At 45.3% G+C, this 25,638-nt stretch overlaps 2 protein-coding genes across 2 annotated transcripts; one reads left to right on the top strand and one right to left on the bottom strand.

Annotated features, from left to right (window-relative positions):
• On the top strand, positions 1–4,377 carry dnajc30b (DnaJ (Hsp40) homolog, subfamily C, member 30b). The gene is made up of 2 exons (XM_041240923.1): positions 1–70; positions 622–4,377. The coding sequence occupies exon 2, from the start codon at positions 666–668 to the stop codon at positions 1,995–1,997; it is 1,332 nt and encodes a 443-aa protein (XP_041096857.1). The 5' UTR covers positions 1–70; positions 622–665; the 3' UTR covers positions 1,998–4,377.
• Positions 3,481–22,058, bottom strand: LOC121308492 (SH2B adapter protein 2). The gene is made up of 9 exons (XM_041240922.1): positions 21,866–22,058; positions 12,754–13,606; positions 11,897–11,998; positions 10,466–10,557; positions 9,999–10,105; positions 9,580–9,771; positions 9,151–9,353; positions 8,138–8,309; positions 3,481–6,146 (listed from the first exon to the last, which is right to left on the bottom strand). Exons 2-9 carry the CDS (start codon positions 13,573–13,575, stop codon positions 5,836–5,838), a joined length of 2,001 nt encoding a protein of 666 aa, XP_041096856.1. The 5' UTR covers positions 13,576–13,606; positions 21,866–22,058; the 3' UTR covers positions 3,481–5,835.
• Positions 22,059–25,638: the final 3,580 nt, after the last annotated feature.

The raw sequence follows: 25,638 nt of genomic DNA, 5'->3' as shown, positions 1-25,638 counted from the left end.
TCTTTGAAACGGGATAGAAAGTTTGTCAGTGACACGCGATTGCTTCGGTTCCTGATGGTCTGAAATACAGGTATGACATTTTGAATTGTTATTTTTGTTCAGAATTGTGTAGGCGACTACCAGCTGTCAAGCTGCCAGTGTTTAAAGTAAAGTCGTCTTGACATTTTTTAGAATTATGGGAAAGTGTAAGTAACTCTTATTATGAGCTTGACTGTATGGGTGGCTTTGTCGCTATTTATTTTTAGAAAGGCATGCAGCAACGTGCCTTGTTTGATGTCAGGATTAGAAATACGCACAAGATGGAAGTCCAAAACTGCTGCATATTCAAAGTAGCTTGTCGCAGTTCACAATAATAAGAATAATACAAGTTTTTGAAGAAAAAAAAAGCACGTTCTGTTGTATTTGTTTGATTGGTGTGTATAAACAGACTGCACCCCTTTAAATGAACAGAGTACGAGGATGACGTCGTGATGGGGCGCGTCATTGCGCGGCATCTGGGGCCATGCCCTCATAGCACGAATGGACAGTGATGATGTCAATTCAAAAAGTTCCCTGTTTGATTGGATGTTTTTCTGTTGATCTCCTCGCCCATTACCCCTCAACCTCTTTTCTGATTGGTAGCTTCCCTAATTCCGGCTGCTGTTTTGGATCGCCGGCTAGCCAGGATGGCGGAGGTCAGCCGGAGATTGGGGAGGGGAGCCAGCGGGGTCCTGAATAACCAGTATAGAGCATTAAACCCAGGCAGCAGCGGCGACCCAGGGGCAGTCACTGAGCACGTACAAAGGACACAACACAAGGGGGACCCGTCAGCTGGAGCCCGAGCTTTGTCAGGCAGCGGAACTTTGATACCCGCCGGCGACCGGTGCCAATGTCAGCTGTGCAATCTGTCACCGGTCTGTCACCAAAGTTTGCAGATCTCGGTAAGTCGTGCACGGAATCCGACCAGGAGTAGCAGCTGTGATAAAGCTGGGATAGTGCGCAATGAACCTTCACCCAGCTGCGAAGATGCGTCTTTTTCGACCTTAGATTTATATCTGGGAGTAAGGAGAAGCGCCCCCACCTTGCTAGGACCCATGTCGGATTTCGAGGAGGCGGTGTTGGTTTTTGTTAGTGACAGGCTGTTATTAAAGGAGGGGGCTGTTAGGAAAGAAAGAGACGGGCAGCTGCATTCACTGGCTGAAGCCTTCCTTGTGTGCAAAGCCAGTGCAAGCACTTTCTTGGACTTTAGTGATACGAATGGATCATTTTCAATTGGCGCTGCTGACCCGGGCTTGAAGAGAAGCCCTTATCTCGGTTGGGGTGCAACAGGGTTTAATAAAGGCAGGTGGAGACATCGGCTCCAGCAGGGAGCTCTTTGCAGCGGTTGGAAGGCGGTCTTGCTGCAGCCTCAACCCCCCTCGAGTCTCTCTTCAGCTCGGTCTTACACTAAAAACAACAGAACCAACGGCAGCCCCCCTCTCTATAAAAGCAAAACGGCTTATTATGATATCCTAGACGTGAGCCCCAGCGCCACTCAAGCCCAGATCAAGACCGCGTACTACAAGCAGTCCTTCGTCTACCACCCGGACAAAAACGCGGGCAGCGAGGGGGCCTCCGTGCGCTTCTCGGAGATCAGCGAGGCGTACAACGTGCTGGGCAGCATCGCGCTGCGGAGGAAGTATGACCACGGCATCCTGAGCCAGGCTGACGTCCAGAGAGCGGACAGGCCCTCGCCTAAGGACACGCCGGGCCCCAGCTCAACCAGTCAGCGCAAGACAACGCGCGCCACGCCGGCCCCCGGGGTGGGAGACAAGCCCGTCTTCGATTTTGATGCCTTCTACCGCGCTCACTACGGCGAGCAGCTGGAGCGGGAGAAGCTGCTGCGGTGGCGCCGGGAGCAGCAGCGGCAGCGGCAGCAGGACCTGCACCGGCGCTGGCAGATGGGCAAGATGACCGAGGTCTCCGTGGGGTTGCTGTTAGCGCTTGGGTTTGGCATCCTGATTAGCACGAATTCTTGAGATGGAAATGCTGCTCAGGTTTATGATGCAAAAAACTGGCGGTAAATTGTTCAGCTAGTAGACAGCCTGGTATTTTACATACTTGTAAATGACAATTTAGACTAACAAACTCCCATGCACTGTCAGAACTGCTGGGGACAAAATGATCCTATTGTATTGATCTGTTATCAAGTGGTACGGTATGTAGCCACTCCTGTGTTTTATCTAAATGGAATCCCTAATCAGCTTTTAGAATCGTCACATTGAAGTGTTAGTCTGAAATGTGTCCAGTGGCACAGACTGTTGAGGCAGTTACTTCAGTAGAGCACACTAATCCACATCAATATATATCATGTATATCGTATCTCATCAATACAGCAGTGCCACATTGGTTAGTTTCTTTAACCCTACCATTGTAGCTGCTGTACAGTAGAAATACATTGTGTTACTGTATTGTAAATAGAGAGCGCAGTGGACCCGGTGTTGGCTGTCAGATATTGTATATTGTTAGCCTAATGTATTTTCTGTCAAGGGGATGGGTGTTGGAGGTACCCCACATTGTGGATCATGAATCAGGCCTGATTGTGTGAGAGGTGCCTTGGTCTCATTTGAAAAAGCCAGCGCTCTTAATGGAAATGCAAAGAGGGATGTTCCGTGTGTATTTATTGAATAAAGGAGTGTGACCCATCAGTACAAAATGTGACATACAGTACACAATACAACAATGTGTTGGGTTTACTATTAAAAAGAACTCACTTCGAAAAGAGCTGATAATGCATCTGGAACGTTAAGCAAACTGAATTACACTTGATGTGAAACATAGGCAATAAACACCTATGTTGATACACTTATGCAGATGACATAATTAGCCTCAATAGTGATTCTATTTACACAATGCAATTTAGGCTTTTCTTTTCAAGCCCAGGATTCGCTCCCCTTCTCTCCCTGTACGTATTTATATAGCCCTGCTCACAGCTGGCACCTCGACTTGCATTACACTGGTGCTCTGTGTAGTTTGATCCTCTGAAGCATGTAATGTTGAATCGCAAGAATGATGCTGCATTTCCTTTTTGAAATCAATTCCCAATTCCAATTTCTTGGAAGGAATTGGGATTGATGTTTTAGAGACACAGTGTTTGTTGTGATTGTTCCACTGCTTGCATTTGAATGGCTGGTCACTGAAGTCATTTGCTGCCGCTGTGAGAATCTCATTTTAACAAGGAACTGGAACAGGAACTGGTCCTTTGAAACTCATTCATTCTGCACATTGCACAGCTACCTGTAGCGCTTACTGACTTGTTCCTTCATGGGCTCTTACATTTTGCTTTGTCAGCAGTTTTTATTCTATTTTTACAGTAAGACAACAGACTGGTGTTTTTTTTTTTTTTTTTTTTAAACAGATTTGTCACTGTGTTTATTCACAGAAATATAAAGAAATACATCACTTTATACAAAAGTGCACTGACGGTTAGCTGGACGAATTATTCAGTTCAGTTTAAAAAAAAAACAGACAAGTTTACCTTCACAATCCCCCCCCCCCCCATTCTCTGCTGGTGGGACAGACACAACCGGGAATGCATTTACTTTTTTGATCTAATGATCTCACCTCCCCAGCCTTTACACTTGTGAGCCTCTCTGTATTTGCATCACCCCTGGGGGAAACGGCACAGAGAGATAATGGTTGGACTGGAGATTTTGTAGGAATCTTTCAAATGTAACAGAGCCCACAGTCCTTATGTGCAGATCATCTCCCCGGTGTGTATCAGAGGGCTTCATGCACCTCTGTCTGTTTAGATCATTAAACCCGACCGCTTACTGAGCGGTTCAACAAAATACAAGATGACTGAAGTCTTGTTGTATTTTAATAATAAATAGTAAACAACGAGAGCCATGAATCATCGTACACACGTTCATTCATTTCTAACCCTGTGCTGACAATACTTCCCGACTCGCACAGAAACCAGAATAACAACAGAAAAATACACAGCAAACAACAGCAGCACAGGCAATAGAGGGGAAGAGCGCAGCTTCACAGTCTAGATGAACTGTAACATCAATGACCTGGCTCAATGAAACTCTTCACAAACAGACCTGTGGAGCGCCAGCTCTCTCTCAGCACCGACCCGAAGGTTACACTCCAATGTCGGTGTTGCTTTCCTTACTGCAGCTTTTAAAAAGTACCATACACCAAAGCAAACAACTCTGTGAAACACAACCCAGGTTTTTGGCATTGTAAGCAGCGCTACACAAATAAGTGCACACAGCTGTAGTTTTAGTGTTTGTACTTTTTGAAGGCAGTGCCATCGTTCAGATTGACTCTTGGGATAAGGAACGTTACAGAAGGTTTACGCTAGGAGGACTGCATAAACACTTACAGCTTCTCAGCCTGGAAAAGATATAAGAAAATGGGCATATCGGTATATTCGATTAGTTTACAGTTCTGCTATTTGAAGAGGAGCTGTCATTCACAGATCTATATGCAGGGCTGCAGTGTTGAAAGAGTTCAGAGTTGTTTAAGTCTGATTTGACAGATTCAGTATTATTGGTGAAATACTTAAACCACCAAAGCATTTTAAAAAACATTCTTTAACCCTTTCATGCATAAAATATTGAAATATTGAGGCTTTATTGAAATGTTTTGTGTTTTTTCCCCATTGCTTTATATGAGGGTAAATTGGCATCCTCATATGAGGCTATCAAGCATGTGCATCTTCTATATAAAGACTAGAAGAGAGTTTTTGTATCCGTCCCCATAGGAGCTTGCCACGCATGAAAGGGTTAAATAAATCAGTTTAAAGCTTTGTGAATAGGACCCTAGAATTCTATTCTATACCCAGCTGCATCACACTGTATCAACTTCAATCTGTTAGTGATCTGGGGCAATAAAACCCTGGTGCAATCAGCATACGACATATTAGGAATTCAGGGTATACAATCTGCAGTGACACAAGCTGTAATATTGACAGCACTGAAGTACACGACATACGTCTTTGTAAACAGCGTCCTTCGCATGCCATGCAGCCGTTGCAGTGCAGATCGGATCTCAGTAGTAGTCGTTCAAATGCAGGTGTACCTGCTAGCATTGTCAAAGACATTCGCCAACCTTTCCTCTGCAGTACCATGATCACCTCGCCTCTGACCGCTGTGGAGTTTTCCCTGGTGTCAGAGTTACAGCGTGATGCTCAATGTGCATTGCCTACATCAAGTTTTTGCAAAATCAATTCTGCAGCTGTTTCCTGTAAACAAAACACTTGCATGCCTTTATTTCCTTTTTGCTTTCTTCACACATTTTAAAAGTACCTCTTAGAACCTCCTTCACTTTATGGGGGCGGGAGGGGTGTAAACAAACTGGACGGTCAAACAAGTTCCTGAAGTTCTGTGCACTGCATAATGAGTTTGACTCAATACAGTGCAAATTCGAGGTAAAGGAGAGGTGAAAATGGCACTGTAGCTTGGAAAACAGTAACCCTTTGTTTACCAAAGGACATATATGCGTACATTAACCCTGTACTGTCATTTTTTTTTCTTGGTTACATTTTTTAAAAGGTTCAGTAAGCCAATGTTTTGGGTAAGTCCCACTTTATCCCATAGTCACTTCTGCGTGGGTACTGCGCAAAATAAATAATCTGGAAATAAAACAAATTCCAGGAGTACTTTGGATTTAGTGAATTAGAACCCATCTCTGCTACGTAGAGAACGAAGAGTGGCGTCGTCAACAAAGGGGCTCTAGTTGCAATACAAAAAACAATACAAAAAAAACAACAAAACTAATACAATTCAGCAGAGCCCTTGCCATCCCTTCTGGGGAGTGGGGTTCCCTCCTCTTCCTGGTCCCGGCGCCCGGTTGGCACCGCAGCCCTCAGTAGAAGGAGTACTGGTTCTCCACTGCCCTTGCTCTCCGGGAGCCGTCACTCTCGTGGTAGTCCTCTGAGCCGACACTAGGGGGCTCCAGCAGGAGCTCGGAGCTATTACTGCGGCTGAGCAGCCCGAGACCCTCCCCTCGGGGAAAAGGAGGCATGGAGGAGTGGGGGGAGGAGGGGGAGGAGACCGGGCCCTCCGGCTGGGGGGCGACAGGCTGGAAGGCGCCAGGGAAGTAGTGCTGGGATCGGTGGGCTTCGTTTCGGCAGCCTGGCTGGCTGGGAGGTGTGAGGAGCTGAGGGGCGCCGGGTTCTGGAGAGAGACAGAGACAGAGAGTGTTAGACTTGATGTGTGTGACCTTCCACCTACTCAGTGCAGCCCTATACTGACACTCTCAGTGTGCACTGAATTTGAGTTCTGTTTGGCCCAGATTAGGTGGGACTCAATCGCTACAGATGGAGCTATGGTGAAATAGCTTGCGTCACTCGATTTTCAAAATGTGGTATCCGAAGCATAATCAACAAGTACAGAGAAACATCATCTGTAATTGACAAACCCAGGACTGGAAGACCCACAAAGCTGTCTAACAAGGATGAGCAATACTTGAAGATAATATCCTTAAGGAACAGAAAGAAGACAAGCGTTGAATTGACAACAGAACTGGCAGAAGGCGCAGGTGCCGTCCATCAGATCAACAGTACGAAGGTCACTCTTGAAATCAGGACTTACTTGTTGATTGTGCTTCGTATACCACACCTTGAAAATCAAGTGGTGCGAGCGATTTCACTCAATGTTTTTCCTTCTTTACGCATGTCAAGGTTGTTATAATAGTTGAAAACACTAGTGGAGGCTTTGAGTAAATTGTTGATGCTCATAATGCATCAGAGTAGGAAAATGCAACCTGTCTAAGACTTTTGCACAGCAGTGTGTGATAGATTATATATAAGTACACACGTACATTTAAAATAAATAAATAAAAAATAAATTTAAAAGACGTCTTCTGATCCCACGACCGAGCCAGCTTCCTCTTCTACACCCAGGAACTCGAGAGAGGATGTCAGCGAGCTACTGGCCTCTGGAAGACAAAGCCCAGCCCTGCAGGCGTCCGCCCAAGCTCACTAGGGAGAGGAGAAACCATCCTTGCTGGTTTTGCTTCCCTAACCCGTGGGAGCGCCAGAGCCAGTGAGACGCTCCCTCTGGAATCCCCAGTGAAGACCAGTGACGTTGCAACGTCAGGACACAATTCTGCGCTCCCCTGACTGTACGACTCGCCATACGGGGAGCCACTCTGGGATTCCAGTCTTCTTTACAGTTTGTTTCCTCTCAGCTGACGGCTGAGTTTTTAACCCTTTCTCCCACTCGGGCACAGTGCAGTAACTCTGCCACACTGCCGGCGAGAGCAGGGAGGGAGGCTGGGGTTCAGATTGCAGCTCAGTCTCTGCAGGAGGTTAGCTGATGAGGAGTAAAGCAAACCAATAAATAATGAGAGGCCTGTCCTCGCGCGGCAGGGAGGGTTTCACTTCCCTGCCCGCAGTCTGGCTCTCAGAGCTGCAGAGCTGTTTCCTATTCATCAGCACTCCCACAGGAATGCTTTACGGTTTCAGAGACATTCATTCCCAGGTTCAATATAGCATTTACTGCTCAATCCAACAAGTTATGGATTCAACTAAAAACAAAACCAACATTACAGAAGGTACTTTGGCTTGAACTCACAAAACAAACGCGAGGCTCATCCATACCTTTACACACTTAATCATTCTGATTATATATCAGCACTACAAAGACATAGACATTTACCTGCACCTTGATAATGATGGAGGGAATGAGAGAGGAACAAAGAGTCAAAGAAGGAAGGCTAGGCCTTATTTTCTGGCATGAACAACAAAATGCTTCACATTTGGGTGTTCATTCGATTACTAGAAAGTGAATCTTGCATCACAGTTCTATGCCGACTTCAGATAGGAAAGCAAAGCAGCTGCTCTGCTGCTTCAGTCCATAATGCCTCCCCTATGGGCTACCGTGCACAGCACATGCATGTAAACCTCCTTAAAATCATCCTTAAACCCACACTCTGCTGGAAGCAGTGCAGTAGAGAATGAAGAAGAACACACAATAGGATATTAAACAGGCAAGAATCTCAGTATCAGGAAAATCTAGCTGATATAAAAACCCCTTTAAGAGCCTAGTTGCGTGGTTTTAGTTTTGTAAAATAAACTGGTGTTTTTTTTTCTCTTAGGAGTGAATGCTTTAAAAATCTGCTCTTGTACATTATCTCACTGGTGGGCTGCAGTGTGCGCATGTACCTGGCAGGGGGCGCTGTGCCTGCACGTAGCTGCACAGGGTGATGTCGGCAGAGCCTCCAGACTCCAGGGGGATGGGGTGGGTATGGAAGTGGCGCAGCATGTCCGAGACGGTCTGGAACCACAGGTGGTGCACGTGGCACTGTCCACTCTCGTTCACCGAGAGACGCAGGTGCTGCAGGCAGAGGAGCAATGATTCTGCAGTTATTATTGATGCATTGCAAGCTCTTCCGACTCATGCACAGGGACTGCAGCAGGAACACAGAAACAGAGCAAATACACAAGACAGGAATTCACGTGCAAAGTCCCGGATTCAAGTTTACCGTGGTCAGTTTGCACTGCGATTCTGCAGCTTTGCTTTTTTTCAACCCCTTCATTTCAGTGAAAACGGTCAACTGTTTCTACAGAAGCAAACGGCTGCACCCCCTCTAAACCAGATTCTAATGCTGGAAATAGACTGTGGTAAAAATGAAAGTGCTTGTATGTAAAGGCAGACTGACAGATATCTCCTAACATGACTAATTTCTGATCCTCTAATTACCTGTGCTAAAAAAAGCATCGCAATTTGAACAATGCTTCTGTAGATGTATTCAAGATTCTAAAAAGAGAAGCATGCACAGGCAGGGTAGCCTCCTCTAAAGTAGCTCTGGCCGAAGGTTTTACATCACCCTGTTGAATTAACACTTCTTAAAGTCAAATAACACCTGCTGAATAATGTCATGTTAACATGTTGAATTTCATATTGCTTTGCAGTTTTCCACGTGATATTTTGAAATCTAACATGAAATACTGTACTACTATTCTGGTTTCTGCGATACCATTTTGTAGTTACTTTGATTACATGATGTTAAATCATATATATATATATTTTTTTTATTCTGTCTCAATCCTAAAATTCTGGGTGATGCAAAACTTGTGGCCACAGCTGTAGAGTCTGCCTCTTTCTGGATGTTGCTCCACTGTATGGCCTTCTCTCTGCATAGTGTTTTCAAACCTATAACCCAGCCTGGCACTACCTTGGCTTTGCCCTGGAAGTTGAAGGTGAGGACGTACTCCCCCGGGCGCGTCTCGCTCTGCCGGATCACGAAGAGCCCGTGACTGCGAGGCCCCCCCGCAAGCACCAGCTGGGCTGCCCGCACCCGAGACAGCGTCCCGTGGAACCATGGGTAATCCGTCAGGCACACCTCCCCCTCCTGCTCCCCGCCTTCACCTGGCACCCCTGCAAACAGGCAGGACAGTGACTTTAAAACACAGAGCACCACGGCAAGGAGAGCCTCGCCACAGCATGAGCGCCGGGCTCATTACATCTGGGTTACTCTTTTATATTCATTCTCGGGAAACAGTTTGTTCATATTCAGCCCCTACTGGTCTTTCCAGCACAAGGTCTGCCCAGGTGTTATTCTGTTGATTGATGCTGGATCCACACTGCGGAGTGCCCTCTGTACCTGAGGGGGGCTGGCTGGGGGGCTGGCCAGGGGTCTGTCCTGGGCTGGGGGTCTCCAAGGTCTGCAGGAACCTCTCCAGGGGGATGTGGGCTGGATGCTCCGTGGCTGGGACCTCCCTGCACCGGACAGAGGGGGAGCCGTGGGGCTCGTGGGTGGTCGTGGGGCAAGGCCTCTCTGGAACTCTGTGTACCCCTGATGAGAGAGAACAGGGCCCCTGTGTGAAACTGGGGTAAGAAGAGTGAGTGTATGTGTGTGTGTGTGTGTGTGTGTGTGTGTGTGTGTGTGTGTGTGTGTGTGTGTGTGTGTGTGTGTGTGTGTGTGTGTGTGAGAGGGAGAGTTAGCGTGTGTGCGCATGTGGGAGTGTGTATGTGAGCACTTGTGTTTGTCAGCATGTGCGAGTGTGCCAGCGTGTCGCTCACCCTCGGCGAGCTGCTCACAGCTGTAGGATGAGACGATGGGGAAGTCTCGGGAGGGCAGGTGGGGGCCGTGAGGACAGGATGCCAGTTCAACATCATCTTCGCTGTCCCTGTCAACAAGAACAGACAGACGCTCAAGCACTCTTGCGGGCAAACAGCACTACACAATCCTTCTTTACACAGTCAGTGCGAGCTTTGTATTGTCTGGTTGCTTCAATTATCCTGAAACAAAAAACACAATATAAATAAAAGCAGCCTGCTCGTTTATGTAGAGCGGCTCTGTAGGCCGGCCAGGTGAAGCACTTCAACAACACAATACCGATGATAAGTGACCTGTCACAATGAGCCTGGGTCCGTGTCTGTATTGAAACAATACAGACAAGATGACTTGTGTTAACACAAGGTGCACTGCGAGTTAGTTCAGGGTCTATGCAGTCCTGTGCTGTGTGTAATCAGTGCTCTACACCTACCCCGGGTCTATGCAGTCCTGTATGTCGGCCACCCAGGAGTGTTTCTGCAGAGAGTCGATGGTCTCCAGGATGTACTCAGCTCCATTCTCCACCTGCAACACACAGCTCTAGAGAGTTGTAGAATTTTCCTAAAAAGCACTACACTGCGAGGAGACTGAACTTCTTAAAACAGTCACCCTGGCCTTATCTGGTAGCAAAAGCGCAGTAAAACTTCAAACATTTTCCTGTTTACTATGATCAAACAGTAGTGAATTTACACTTGCATGGTTTTCAAAAGTATAAACCTGCTTTATTTCTTTATTCCAGCTCCTGTCATGTTCTGCCCTGTGCTGTTGTCTTTGTAATTCTCCACAAAATGGGATCATTTTATCTGCAAACGTTTACCATAATAAGTTACCAGGAATACTAAGCAAAATAACTAAAGAACAAGAACCCCTAAACCCCTCCCAGTCCCATGGGAACGCCTGGCTGCCCTGGAGACAAGCTTCAAGTACAACGCTACAGGAAACAGATGGAGACAAGCCTCGCGTTATTTTTTTTCTATGAAGGCTGCACTGTCAACTGTCAATTGACACTGTCTCGAAATGTCATTAACCACGCAGCTTATTTACAGAGAGGAGCACTTTATTTCCGAGTGGTTTCTCACCAGTTTAAGCTGTTCAGGTGATTTGATTTGCCTTCGTGCTCGTTTCTGAATAGGCCTGCTTTTGTTTTCTGTTTTTCGTTTCACAGCAGCTCCTACTTGTTTTGGAATGCGTTTCTGCTAACGCTTTCAGAACAGACATGCACTTCTCCACCACAGGTATTCATGAGGTGTGTTCACTGGTGTGCTGAGACTGTCTCTGGGAGTTCAGACAGAAACACAAAGTGCTTTTCTGCTTGATTGCAGGCAGCATGACACTTTACAGAGCACAATAAAGAGACTCTCCATGTGCACTGAATCACAGCTGAATCTAGAGACTTGTAAAAACATAGTGACACATGAACAGAGAGAGACACACAAACAGACTGCCTCCACTTCCTACCAGATTCTGAAACTGCAAAACTAAAGAATGTTATTTTCAAGCTTCATCGCCTGTAGAAGCAGGTCTCTAGATTTATGTAATAATGCAAGTGTCAGAAAGTCACACAGACAGCCATCCTATACCCTGACAATATTATACATACACCCTGTGCTAATGCAGGTCCTTAGCAAATTAACAGATTAGCAAAAAGGGTTCTCTAGATAAATGAAAAAAGTAAGAGTGACATACAGTACATAGTGTCAGACAGACAAACACACATACAAACACACAGCCAGCAGCTCAGTGGGTTGTGCAATAAACAGCAACATTTTGACGTTTTCCCATAGCTATCTTCTGTAACACTGCTTGAAAGTAGGCAGCCCCACATTGGTTCTATATGGACAATGGCAAGGGGGTGGAGCCTCACCTTGAGTACGAAGGTGTTGTCCTTGTCTGGCATCTCCAGGGGCATGGTGGTCCTCACTTCCACGATGGCTGACAGAGGCACGCTCACCTTGGGCTTCGTGGACTGGGGGCACAACACACACACAGTTCAGCACAGCAACTCAAACACAAACTTTTCTTTTATTGTTCTGCGCTAGTGAAGAATGGATTGTGAAAGCCCACCATGGAGCTAGCTGAAGCCCCTGCAGGCCTGGCCAGAGGGAGAAGCCTGAACGAGCCCCACACAGCCCTGCTCATCAGCCCACAGGGCTCCCTGCTCGGAGCCTGTGGGACCCCCTGCTGGACACTGGGGTTGCAGGGCTGGCTGTAGGGATCACAGTACACGGAGAAGCACTTTGCACCAAGGAAATTACAGCAGGCTGCCATTCCAGCGGGAGCATGAAGGAAGCTGCACAGCAGGTACTCTGAATGAAGAGTGTGTGTGAGAGGGAAGGGAAGGGAAGGGAAGGAGGGGGGTTCACAGTTCATCTGATGATTAAAGGAAAGCCTCTCTTTCATTTTGACTTGCAGTGCACCTTTTTCCACTGTCAAAGAGGACAAGGCGTGGATCTATTTTTGGGGGCTGCCATAACTTCCCTAGGATAACTAAAAAAAAGAGTTTCAGGGACTTACACTGAAAAATAAACACAATCGTGCATACATAGTAGTGTATTAAATTTGTTTTCTAGTCTGCAGTTTTGAGTTATTTGGCCGTGTTGAAGGAGTGGTGCACCCTTACTAGGAATAAACCATTGAAACAAAAAAATGTATGCATTTATTCTGTTGGCTACAATCACTTAGAAACTATTGAAACAAACTGGCCCCCGTCTCTCCCCCTACCTTGGGCGGCACATAGAACTCCAGCAGGAAGCGCTCCCCCTCCACGCGCACGGCCTTGCGCAGCAGCAGCCTGCACTTCTGCCACTGGGAGCTGCCTACGCAGCTGGTGTCGTCGGCCACCATGTAGCGCAGCGTGCCCTCCCTCTGGATCTCCAGCAGCTCGGCCCGGGGGTTCTGTGAGGCCTTGGAGGAGATGCGCAGCCTCTGGCTCCAGTGCTCCCCGCTCTCCCCATTGGCTCTCCTGCCCTGCTCGGGCTCGGGGGAGGAGCGCCGGTGCCAGATTTCCCGCACCCCGTCCACCACGCACAAGCTCATGTTGCGCAGGGAGAAGCCCTTCTTGAACTTGGCTTTGGGGAGGCCCCCAGCCGACACGTCCTCGGAGCTGCGCGACTGCCCGAACGCAGACACTTTGTGTGGGCGGGCCGTCGGGGCTTGAGGCCCCCTGGTGGGGTTGCCCTGGCCGCTGTCCATGCTGTCCAGAGACTCACTGGAGGCACCCGCCTCTCTCCTGCGCAGGTAGAGGTCCCGGCTGTAGGGCAGAGGGCAGCTCTGGATGCCCACGAAGGGCACAATGCTGTACTTGGCAAGGCCCGGGGAACCCGGGGCATGAGCCCGGCTCAACTCGCTGGTGAAGCAGTCCAGGAAGTGCGTGGTGAAGTGCTGTGAGAAGGAGGCGCTGGCCCCGGGGCAGTCGTAGCTGGGGTTCTCGCTCACGAAGCGGCGGAACTTGTCTGCGAAGTCCGAGGCGGCGGCGCGGCCGTGCAGCTCACAGAACTCCTTCCAGTCAGGCAGCTCGGGGCTGGGAGGGGCGGCCCCATTCATTGCTGCTCCATTCCACCACGGGGAGGGAGGGCTGCGGAAATGAGGGGGCAGGAGTGAGGGCACAGCAATACACACATTAGAGTTCTAATTTAACAGTTAAACCCCATCCAAATTTCAATTTATCATGACCTACAGCTATGAACATACAGAAGAACCAGAGCTTCCATATACACCCAGATATTATTAAAGAATAAAAGAACGTCCTTGGCAATTGTCATCACAGACATTCTTATATATCCTAATGACTCTGGGTGTAACATGACATATCGTAACATACAGTAATAGAGTTTGTGATACAAGACCAAAAGCACAACACTGTAGTTCACCCAGTAGTTCTTTAAAAGTGTATTTTATAGTTGGAATGAATACATACTATTCCCCCACTCAATACACTTTTTTAAAAATAATAGTCATTAATTGATGTTATTATGCATCACACAAGTCGCCCACCTGGACCATCGCATGCATCATGATACATATCATGATACGGATCATATCATGACATGAGGGTATCGTTACACTCCTACTAGTGACTTGTGATAATTAATAACTTCACACTAAATATCGGGAGAGAAGTGAAGAGAGTTTCTTTAGACTGGTTTGCTAGACAATATAATGCTGCATTGATGAACTTTTTGTATTGTGATATTTCCAATATAGACAGCTATGAGCTACCCCCTTTGGAGGTCGCATTAATTTAGACACTGACAGCAAGGATAACCAAGACTTTTAAATCCTTTTATTACCACTTAGCAGCATCATGTCACTGTATTTTACAGAACATCTAGAAAGAGGTCAAAGTTAGAGCCACAGGGAACATAACAATGCAGATCCATGAGTTACATGCATCACATGTACATGCTAAAATGCAAGAGACGCATCCATACCCCCCAGAACCGGGCTTGCACGTGCTGCCGTCTCCACTCAGCCAGCCATTGTAGGGTTAATCATTGTTAAGCCTGGTCTTGCACTCAGTGGACGATCGAAATACTGAGCAGTTTAAAAGTGCCTGCAAGGCACTGGGAGAGCTGCTGAGAGTGGTTTTCTGAAGCAACGGGCGATCAGGGCCAGTCAGCAGCATTACTGGAAGAATGAAAAGAAACTGCAGCATGTTTAAATTGATCCTTTACATCATCCCTAATATATACATCCACATTCCCCTACTGTGTCACTGCTTTCCGCTTTCAAAGCCTATATTCTGTTCTCCATTATCTGCAAGGCTTAGCAACGATTCCAACTTCTGAAGAGTCACCTGATTGAGGAGAGGTGAGGTGGGGAAGCAAACTGGCGTGGCGCTGTGCCCTGGAGCTCATAGGTGAAGCATCGTGCACTGCAGCCTGTGCGACACTTAAACACGTCCACCACCTCACTTCAGAAAAGTCTTTGCAGATCCCATTGTTCCAGCCATAGAAACACATGCAAAGATTGTAAAAGGTAAGAAAATGCAGCTCCCCACAGGAATCACCAATCTGATAGGAAAGATTATGCAGGACTCAAGGACAGAAACAGGATTTGCATTGTGGCGGCCGGTTCCATTTTTCTTTCCCACTATTGAGAGTGCAGGTGTGAGGGCTGTTGGAATAAAAGGTCTACAGAGAAGCATTCAATTTCACCCAGAACAGAAAGAAATGGAGAGGTAATGGGATTTGAGGACTGCGTTTCACAAGAAGTGCTGAGACTCGCTACACACTGAAGAATCTGCAGTGTGTGTGTGCGTTTACAGCTACAGAGGACTTTCAGCCTCTGAACAGCAATAATTCAAGGAACATCATCTCTGAAAAATTGACTTTGCATAAGAAAAATGTAAAAAAAAACCTCTGTTTTCCTCTACTTTAAACTGTGGCAAGTTATTTGGCACAGTTACAAACCATACATCATGAGGACAATCAATTAACTCCTTGAATTTATGGTGATGTAAAAGTGTGTGTGTCTCTGTGAGTGTGTGCGTGTGTGTGTGCATCTTCACAGTGTGCTGGTGGAATATTCCAGGCAAACAGCTTTCCTGTCATGTCTAAAAATATACTTTTTAAAAATCAAAATAGGTCAACTTGCCAGCGAAGGTTAGGGCAGTCACTGATTCAAACTGAGATATTCAGTGCGGCTGAGCCGACAACTTTCAAACAGCTCCACCTGTACCCCTATACCTCGCTGAAACAGAGACCCCAACTCTCCCTCAGTCTGTACCTCTATACCTCGCTGTAACAGAGACCCCAACTCTCCCTCAGTCTGTACCCCTATACCTCGCTGTAACAGAGACCCCAACTCTCCCTCAGTCTGTACCCCTATACCTCGCTGTAACAGAGACCCCAACTCTCCCTCAGTCTGTACCCCTATACCTCGCTGTAACAGAGACCCCAACTCTCCCTCAGTCTGTACCCCTATACCTCGCTGTAACAGAGACCCCAACTCTCCCTCAGTCTGTACCCCTATACCTCGCTGTAACAGAGACCCCAACTCTCCCTCAGTCTGTACCCCTATACCTCGCTGTAACAGAGACCCCAACTCTCCCTCAATCTGTACCCCTATACCTCGCTGTAACAGAGACCCCAACTCTCCCTCAGTCTGTACCCCTTTATACTATAAATCTCTAAATTCTTTAAGGTAAAGTAAACTTCTTTTGTGCAAACTAAACCAAAGCGACGACGCATTGCTTCAAACACTTTTACAAGCACACACAAACATGCTGCAGCGCCCAGCCCTCCAGATAGAAGAGGGAGACTGTCTGCCAGGGAAGGTGCTGAGTGAGTGGAACTGCTGAAGAGAAAGGTCATTCCAGTCCTAACTGTGTGGCCGACTGCCAGACAGCACAGGCCACAAAACACTCATACATTAGACCATGCTATTAGGTTATTTGGTTTGCTTACTGCAATTTGGCTCAGTTGGGTATTCAAGCAGGAGTTTGTTTTTATTATTACAATATTTATTATTGCAGAATTATTTTTCCCTTTCTGCTTAGAGGGATCACAGCTAATGGAACGTGCAAATCAGTGACTTTCATACCCTGCCAGGACTATAAATACAAACTTAGAGCCATCAGTGCCATAGTTACACAGCGAGACACACGGACAGACAGACAGGAAGCCTCCACTATATCAAGCATCTCCAGCGAGGGAAGACGATTCTAAAAAGCGTACCTGTCACACGCTTCCATTCGCCATGTACACCAGACATGTGCATTTTAAAAAGTGGTATCTGGTTTCATGCGAGGGTAAAGAGATCCCTCAATCTGCATGCTCACTTCCAGAAAGCGCGGTAGGCGTTTCACCTGCCATGTCATTTCCCCTGAGCTGAGCCCAGTCTTTGGAGTGGAAGCGTGTCAGTCGTGCGGGGAAGCAGCTGGCTGTTTATTGACAGCAGAGCGCGCAGCGATTAATAAAATGACAGATTTGGTGTGCCGTGGATTTCTTTCAAAACTGCCTGTGCGAGACCTGCAGTTATTATTTGAATCAGTACAATTAGGTACAAGGAACCTTAAATAAAAATGAATTTGTAGGTTTAAAGACAACATTGTCTGCTTTTTAGTTTTGGGGGTTTCGGGTTTATTTCTTGAAAACTGAACAGGCAGAAAAGGGATGTGCGCTACACAGCGTGTAATCAGAATAAATGGAAATATTAATAGGATGGAGCTGTAGGCCGGGTCTAGCATTTCCCCGGCTTGTGTTTGCAGAACACTACTCTCACATTCCCCGCTCTTTTCATTTCGACTCGAAACCCGTCTGTAATGCCACAACAGTAAACGTTTCATGCAGGTAGGCATTTCCCCTCCCCATTGACAGCATTCCTGTGTTACAGGCAATAAGACTCCACCTCACCATATACAGAGATATCAGTTCCTATAAGGCTCAGGTGGAGCCCTATTACCTGTAACAGGATGAAGTGAAGTTATAGTGTTGCGAGTCCCCCATGTTGGGCCTTTCAGAAGACACAATGAATTCATCTCATAGTTTCTGCAGAGCAGGAGGGCACAGCATGTGTTTAGTGGAGAGAGACGCCAATATGTGTGGACAAACGTAAGACCTTTTTCAAAGGAAATGAAAAAAAGTTCGATTGCACAATGATGAGAGGGAAGTGAAAACAGGACTGAGGCTAAACAGTGACGGAAATGGATTTGCAAACCTTGTGAACTGAACCTCTAATCAACATCAGCTCATCATGAGCAAGCAAATATTTTCAAGTGTGACCAAGAAACACTGATAGTGGAAACAGCCTTGGTTAGTGCAATGTGTGTGGGGTCTGAAAGTGGAAGTAGATCTTTCCCATGCATTTTCAATACAAGTTAAAAATATACTGGGGTTTATCCCCGACAGAGTATATAGGTGGATCAAATCGCCCCCCTTCTTTTACAAACCTTGAGCCCCTATTTATAACGCTCGTCTTCAAGACACATCACGTATTCTGTGTTGGACCACTTCCTTGAAAGTAAGATAAATCAACCCCATGTTAATTCATATGCACTCTGCTCCTGTTTGAATGTTACGTGTTGTCATAGCGTTTCCCTATTAGTTAAAAGCAGATGTCTGCTAAAATATTAATTTCCATTTATTCAGCAAAAGAAAAATTATTTCACAAGACAGACTGCTGATGCTCAGATTAAGAAAGAGGACGTTTTTTTTTTTTTTTTTTTTTTTTTTTAACACAAATAATAAAAATTGCTACAACAGTCATTTCACCGTCCCAAACCCAAGCGGGTTTTAGTAAAGACCTTTATCCTGTGCTGAAGAATGTCCTTACCAAGTTTTCGCACTACTGGGTAACAGATTATCTACAGCTATGGCCAAAAGTTTTGCATCACCCAATAGAATCAACTAATTTTGCTTCACAAAGTCGAATGAAACCTGCTGAATAATGTTACGTTGATGTATTGAATTACATACCACTCTGTAGTTTTCCATACACTTAAACAAAAAAACTGACACCAATTAAAAAAAATTGACATTTTGAAATCTGACATGAAATACTGTATTACTATTATGGCTTCTGGTAGACTTTCACAATATCTCTTTGCAGTTTCTTTGATTACATGACGTTAAATACAAAATCAAAATTATATTCTAAAATTCTAGGTGATGCAAAACATCATGACATAGCTGTAGAGGGAGGAGTTTATATACTTGAGGTGACAGACAAGCACCTCCCTTCACCCACAGATTATTATACTCTCAATAGCGTGTGTACAGGCACTGGGGCGATGCAACCCTAGCACAGCGCGAGAGAGGGTTTCAAAGCCTTGCTTTAAAAAACTGTGCATGTGCTCCTAAACAAACATCCTATACAACTTCCCTAGAGCCACAAAGAAGAAAAAACACATTTAAACCAGGGGGTTTATAGTGAAAACATAATCTACATATAGTTGCATTTCTATCATTTATTAGGACTGGCTTTTTTGCAGACCCAAGTCTCTCCAGCTAGAAAAAGTTTGAGAATCGTCGATCTAAACATGACGTCCTTTAAATGACTAAATAGGACCTTCTCTGGCATTTAACATGTTTACAGACAGGCATGCAGGCATGCACTGCAGGTATTTATATAGCCCACTGTTTGATTCACTCACTACACCCCACAGTACTGGTGCACCTTGAGCTGTTTTTAAACAGTGTGTAACATCTGTTTGTTCCAGTCTCAAGAGGCAGCATGAAACCATTTGAATACTGTGCACTGTAGCTGGATCGGCCAGTTCAGAGGGATTCTATACATTTAACAAGTCATTATTTTGTGTCTTATATAAATACAGGTTTACAAAAAAAAGGTTCAAGTAACCTGGAGAAGCTGCCTTTACAGTCGTGCAAGTGCAGTTTTAACACACCTCTCTGCCACAATGTCAGTGCGGATAGCTGAAGCAAAGTGCAGCCGGCAAAACCTCTGGACTGCGAGCTCCCAGTGCAGGGGAGTGACCTTTACAGCGTGTGGGGAAAAAGAGGCAGGCAACACAGGCATTACAAGAGGAAACTACATGGCTTGGAAATACTTCCTGTTCTATCAATAGATTCCAGGAGGCAGTTTCACTCTCAGACACAGAGTGCTGCCTCTCGGGGACACGCACACACACACACAGAGGCAGATACACAGAGAGACACACGCGCGCACACACAGAGGCAGATACACAGAGAGACACGCACGCGCACGCACACACACACATAGAGGCAGATACACAGAGAGACACACGCACACACACACAGAGGCAGATACAACGAGAGACACACGCGCACACACACACACAGAGGCAGATACACAGAGAGACACACGCACACACACACAGAGGCAGATACACAGAGAGGCACACACTCACACACACAGAGGCAGATACATAGAGAGACAGACACACACACACACAGACACACACACACCCAGAGACACAGAGACAAGCTGACACACGCAGACACCCCTCGCTACGGCTGCAAACACAACATTAGAGAGAAATACCATCATCATGGAAAATGAGATCACCACGGCCTACAGCCGCATCGTGTCAAAATACATCCATACAGACAGGTGGGCATGAGCGCCCCGCTTCCCACACACTGTAGCATGCCTCTATCATAGATTTCAGTCCCCCCCGCCCCCCCAAGTTGCTTAGAAATGCTTGGGCAGGCTGCTTTAGCGTTTTGGAGGATAGATATTAAGGAAACGTGACTTGAAGGGGCGTCTCCTGCTACTGGTGCTCTGTAACTGCTGCTGAGGGGAAGTCCTGTACAACAGCCCGCTGGATGTGCCCAATGAATTTTGTTGATAGACAGGCAATAAAGAAGCTGCGTGAAACCTCACCTGGGTGTCCTGTGAGCAGAGCTTCTAACCAGGGTTTGAGTGCAGCAGCAACACAGAACAGGGTCTGCTAAACTCAATCGCACAAACAGCTCCACAATGAGAGTGGTGTCTCAGAGTCTTGGGTTAAAGAGTGCCCTCACCAGGTTTTCTGACAATGAGCGGTCCAGAGATGTAAAAGTGGAAGTTTGGTACTACAGGAACCTCCACTAGATCCTTGCCAGCCGATAAAAACGAGGTAAGGTGGGGAACGGCAAAGCAAGCTAGTGTTTACTCCCATGCAACTGCATGGCGTGTGCTGTGCCCAGTGCTGCATCAGGGTTAACTGTGGCTGTTTGTATTCAGTCACTTAGAAATTCACTGGATTATTTTTTTTTTTTTAAACCCTCCTGGGATTTTTACCCTTAATCCCCAAGCGCTCTCCAGCATAACTGAATAACACAGGCCTGCTCAATACAACAGAGATAACGCGGGACATTTGTGCCGCTGTGAAATAGTTTATACAAATATATAATGTACAGTACAATTGTTGTGACACATGAACGACAGCTTTCGCTTTTATCCGGGTGTCTTTTGTAAAACACTTTGTTGTTTTTATTTAGTACAATGTTTGCCAGTGGGAACTAGTGAGGTATATAAAGTAATAAATATCGTGGTAGTTCAATGCCTACGACACGACTGTAACACGCTACAGTGAATGGTGCGTTACCCCCACCCGAGGTAACAAAAATACATATACATACACATTGCCTTTTTATAGGAATACCGCATCTGCGTCTCTCTATAGAAAAACTAATTGGGAAAAGAACGGCGTCACAGCACCCCTCCTCAAACAATAATAATGATAATAATAATAATAATAATAATAATAATAATAATAATAATAATAATAATAATAATAATAATGAGTCATACGCCGCCTAGTTGTATTTAGTATTGTACGGTACTTCATTCATAATACGAACAGGGATTCGGTGGAAGCGTTTATCTTTCATCTGGAGAGGATATGACAGCCCTGTCAATAATAGCCCTAATTCGTTACAGTACGCCGGTCTCGGATTGTTTAAAACCCCTTCTAACAAACCAAGGTCGTGGGATAACCATGAGACCTGACAATCATCTGCGCCTTTTCATTTCAACAGAAAAAAAACCTTCAGCATGAATTCTGGGGGTCTATTCTCCTTCTGCTAAATGGATTACTTACAAGCCGTCTCTGACGATCTTCTAATTAAATACATTTACAACAGCAACAAAAATACACGCTGTGATGTTTTGCTTAGTGCCTAGTTCAGCACCACAGTGCTTTAACGAGTAAACGGAGACTGTAAAGCAAAAAAAAAAACACATACAGGCACCTAAATTTACAGAAGCCCTGCAACCTCTGCCCCTCGCGATGTCAATCGGACTTGTACAAATTGTGCCTTTACCGTCCACTGGATACACTAATTAATAAACCGACTGCCTGACAGGATACACACCATTCTTCATGCCAAGACTGGAAAACGGGCATGAGAAATGCCCCGCGTCTTACCTCGCTTTTGTCTCATTGCATGGCTCCGTCACACCGTGTTAATCCTGACACTGCTTTGATTTCTATCTCCGCAAACGGTAAATCCGTGGGCTAGCCTGTGCTAGTATGCGCGCTTCCCCGCTGCTGTTTGCGTGCACTGATCTGGATAAACGCGCTCACTCGGGGGCGGCTCCACCGCTCCTGATCTGTTTAACAGATGCAGAGTCTCTTAAAGGGGAACGCACTATATTTCTGCGGCGCCGGAACCCTGTCGTTCACACTGGAGGGGGGGGGCGGGGGCGGGGGGAATAAAATTAAATTCTAATAGTGACGCGCGAAGTGCCTTTGTGGTACTGTGGCTGCCCCTTCCGAATCGACTGCGTCTGTCTGCGTCCTGCGCGCACACGCAAATAGGCTAAGTCGCGTCCATCTATCCGTTTTGTACATTGTGTTTGTTCATATCTATTTATAGTCGATTTAGCACTGGTTTCCAAGAACTCTTCAAACAGTTTTTCAAATGTGCTCGCGGAGGCAGACACGAGATAAAATTAAAATATCATTTCAGGTAATTAAAACACCTGCCCTTGCTAAATTCACTCTATACTAATAACTTCCAGGATAAATATAACCGTGTTTGTGTGACACTGCTGTGAATCCTGTACTGACCGCAGGAAATTACAAAGACAGCATACATTTGCTTCTTATTCGTTTCCTTTTATCATAGGTGCAATACATCATACTGGAACCCTATTTTTTTTGTAACATTCGCATCACCAGACTTCTTTGGATGCATCTGTGAGGTGCCATAGCCCTCTTAAAGGATTTCATGACAGCAATTATTTTATTAAACTTTAAAACACCTAGAAGCCAATTGAGTTTATACTGGCTGTATTACTTCGTCGTATACAGATACAGCGCTCCCTCGATAGTCCACGGCCTGGTAATTCGAAACGCTATACTGGCCCCGTAGTGTGCTCTGTGGGTTTGTAGGCGTCTGTGGGTGTGTTTCTAACACACTGCTTTGCTTAAGTATGTAAACAATGCAAGGCTCAGAAGGACAGGGCTAGGGTTGCACAAAGTCAATATCTGTTATGCACTGAATATTGAATAACACAGAATAAGGCTCATTAGTCAGTACTTACTGTACAGAGCCCAGGGTTCATTCAGAGCACTTTTTATTCAAGGCAGCGATATTGCAAAACTAGCATCCCATTATCACATGGGCACTTCCTTTAATTCAGTAAACATTTCCATGCAGACTCTCTACGCTATTTTCTCCAGCAATAAAATGGTATAATATATATATATATATATATATATATATATATATATATATATATATATATATATATATATATATATATATATATATATATATATATATATATATATATATATATAATACATATATATATATTATCATACAGGCCAGTATCGGTTAGAGGTGGTCAGATACCTCACCTCTGCCATACCAGTGGCACAGTTCAAATCCCACCTCTGCCACTGGCTGACTCACTGTGTGACCCTGAGCAAATCACTTAACCTCCTTGTGCTCCATCCTGTGGATGAGATGTTAAATCAATGTCCTATTGTAAGTGACTCTGCATATAATGCACAGTTCACAGCCTACCTCTGTAAAGTGCTTTGTGATGGTGGTCCACTATGAAAGGTGCTATATAAAAATAAAGATATTATATTATTGAATAACGAAGAAAAGGGTCTAAACACCCTCAGATGGCAAGTTGGCTATTCTCTCAATGTAGTTAGAATGTTCTGGGAGGTATATACAAATGAATTGCAGAGCAGGGTGCAGACACTGGTCATGCAAACACAGACATTGCTCCTGCTGTATCAGTGTTAGTAAAGAATTACAACCTCAAAAAAAACACCGACTCTGTCGTGATTGTGGTTTACAGATAGAGATCGGAGGCAGTCTTGGGATTTGCACAAAGAGACTCTTTTTAAGGTAAGCAGTGTTACCCAACCACTAACCACACTGTTTTGATTACTTCATCAAAACGCAGTCTCATATTGAGTCATTGCCTTTTTTTGTATCGCTACAGCACGTGCAGTACCCTCTTACCCAATACAAATGCACAATTCATGAACAATAAAAATAATCTTCTCATGCACAGGAAACAGCATTCTAGAACAGTTCCGATAAACCCAACCCATTCTAGAATTGTGCAGGACATGTATTATTATCATTTATTTTGTATTAGAACCATGATCATGTCTGACATTTACAGGTCTTTAAGTGCAATAACCCTGATCTACTTTGCCAGTTATTGTGTCTTGGCAGAACTGTAGGCTCTTATAGGAACAATAATAAGAAACACAAAGTGACAGAACCACACAGTTAACAGAAACCATTTCTAGCCAACAGTGTTTTCCATTCTCTAAGGAGAGATTCAAGGGTTTACTGTACTTTTGATATTAAACATGTCTTGCTGACAATGTACAATTCTACAAACACATGTTTAAATAGTTTAGCCAGCCCATTTGTGCACCTGTATATACTCTAATCTTCTTCTTCTTCTTCTTCTTATTATTATTATTATTGACAAACCTTATTCACTGACCTGTGACTCATTCCACACAATTTTAATTTTCACATAACCTGTTGAAACATTCTCTTTGTAAACCATGAAAAATATAGATACAGCATCTGTATTTGAAAACAACAAAAGGATTTTAGGATCATCTAAAATATCTGTACAAAATACACTAGCTGTCGAGACCACAACAGTCTCTTCTTCAGCTGGGAAGTGGAACCTGAAGTTGATTAAATACTAATGTGTGGACCAGCTCAGTTCTGTAACTGCGCCTCGTTAGCCCAGCCAGAGTTTTCACACACACACCCCTCTCCTGGCATGTGTCACTGTTAGCAAGGGTGTCTCAGGAGCCCCGACATGAAAGGCTTCCCCTCCCCTCCCCCGCCTATGATAATGGTGTTTCCACTGTGGCCACACAACCCCAGTCACACCCCAGCAATCATGATAACACATCACTGGGAGCAGCCCCAGTAATCGCTGCTTCTTATTCCCCAAGTCCTCCTCCCATCCCTGCCCAAGGAGCAGATGTCACTTGATGTTAAGCATATGGAAGCAGCTTCCAGAACAATGAGCTGGAAACAGCTTTAAGAAACAGAGAGAGCGTGAACACATATCTCCCTGACCCCAGCGCTTTAGGGTTCACAAGGATTAGAGGGGATTAGAGGTGACATGTAGGATACAATAGTTTTACTCCAAATATTTAACTACATGATATTTAACTTATTAAATACAAATCAGTAAAAACAGGCCTCATAGCCTTTAATTGGAAGAACCTTGCAATTTCTACAGTAATCTTTATAGTTATAGTGCAGTGCACTTCAACAGGCCGGGTCCCTCCCTGGATCCTGCTGGACTGGACTGACTGGTACAGTGAATAACACTGACTGGACTGCCCTGCACTGTGAATAACACTGACTGGACTGCCCTGCACTGTGAATAACACTGACTGGACTGCCCTGCACTGTGAATAACACTGACTGGACTGGGATAAGCCACAACTGAGGGTTTGTTAGAGCATTTTACAGCACTGGGTGCAGTATCCAAGGTAAAAGGCTCAAATAAATCCATCAATGCCTTATTCTGGCTGGGTACAGGTTGGTCAAGGCTCGTAATGAATTGTGTTCGGTTAATGCTTTGGAAAGTTCAAACTTCACAAATGAGGTTGCTTTGTAAAGTGGCCTCATATTTCTTTTAGTTTCAATGGGATGGAGGGACACCTGAGTTGTGCATACTGAGACC

Source organism: Polyodon spathula, unplaced genomic scaffold (genome assembly GCF_017654505.1).
Source record: "Polyodon spathula isolate WHYD16114869_AA unplaced genomic scaffold, ASM1765450v1 scaffolds_727, whole genome shotgun sequence".
Lineage (NCBI taxonomy): Eukaryota > Metazoa > Chordata > Actinopteri > Acipenseriformes > Polyodontidae > Polyodon > Polyodon spathula.
This window is presented reverse-complemented; position numbering and strand designations above follow the sequence as displayed.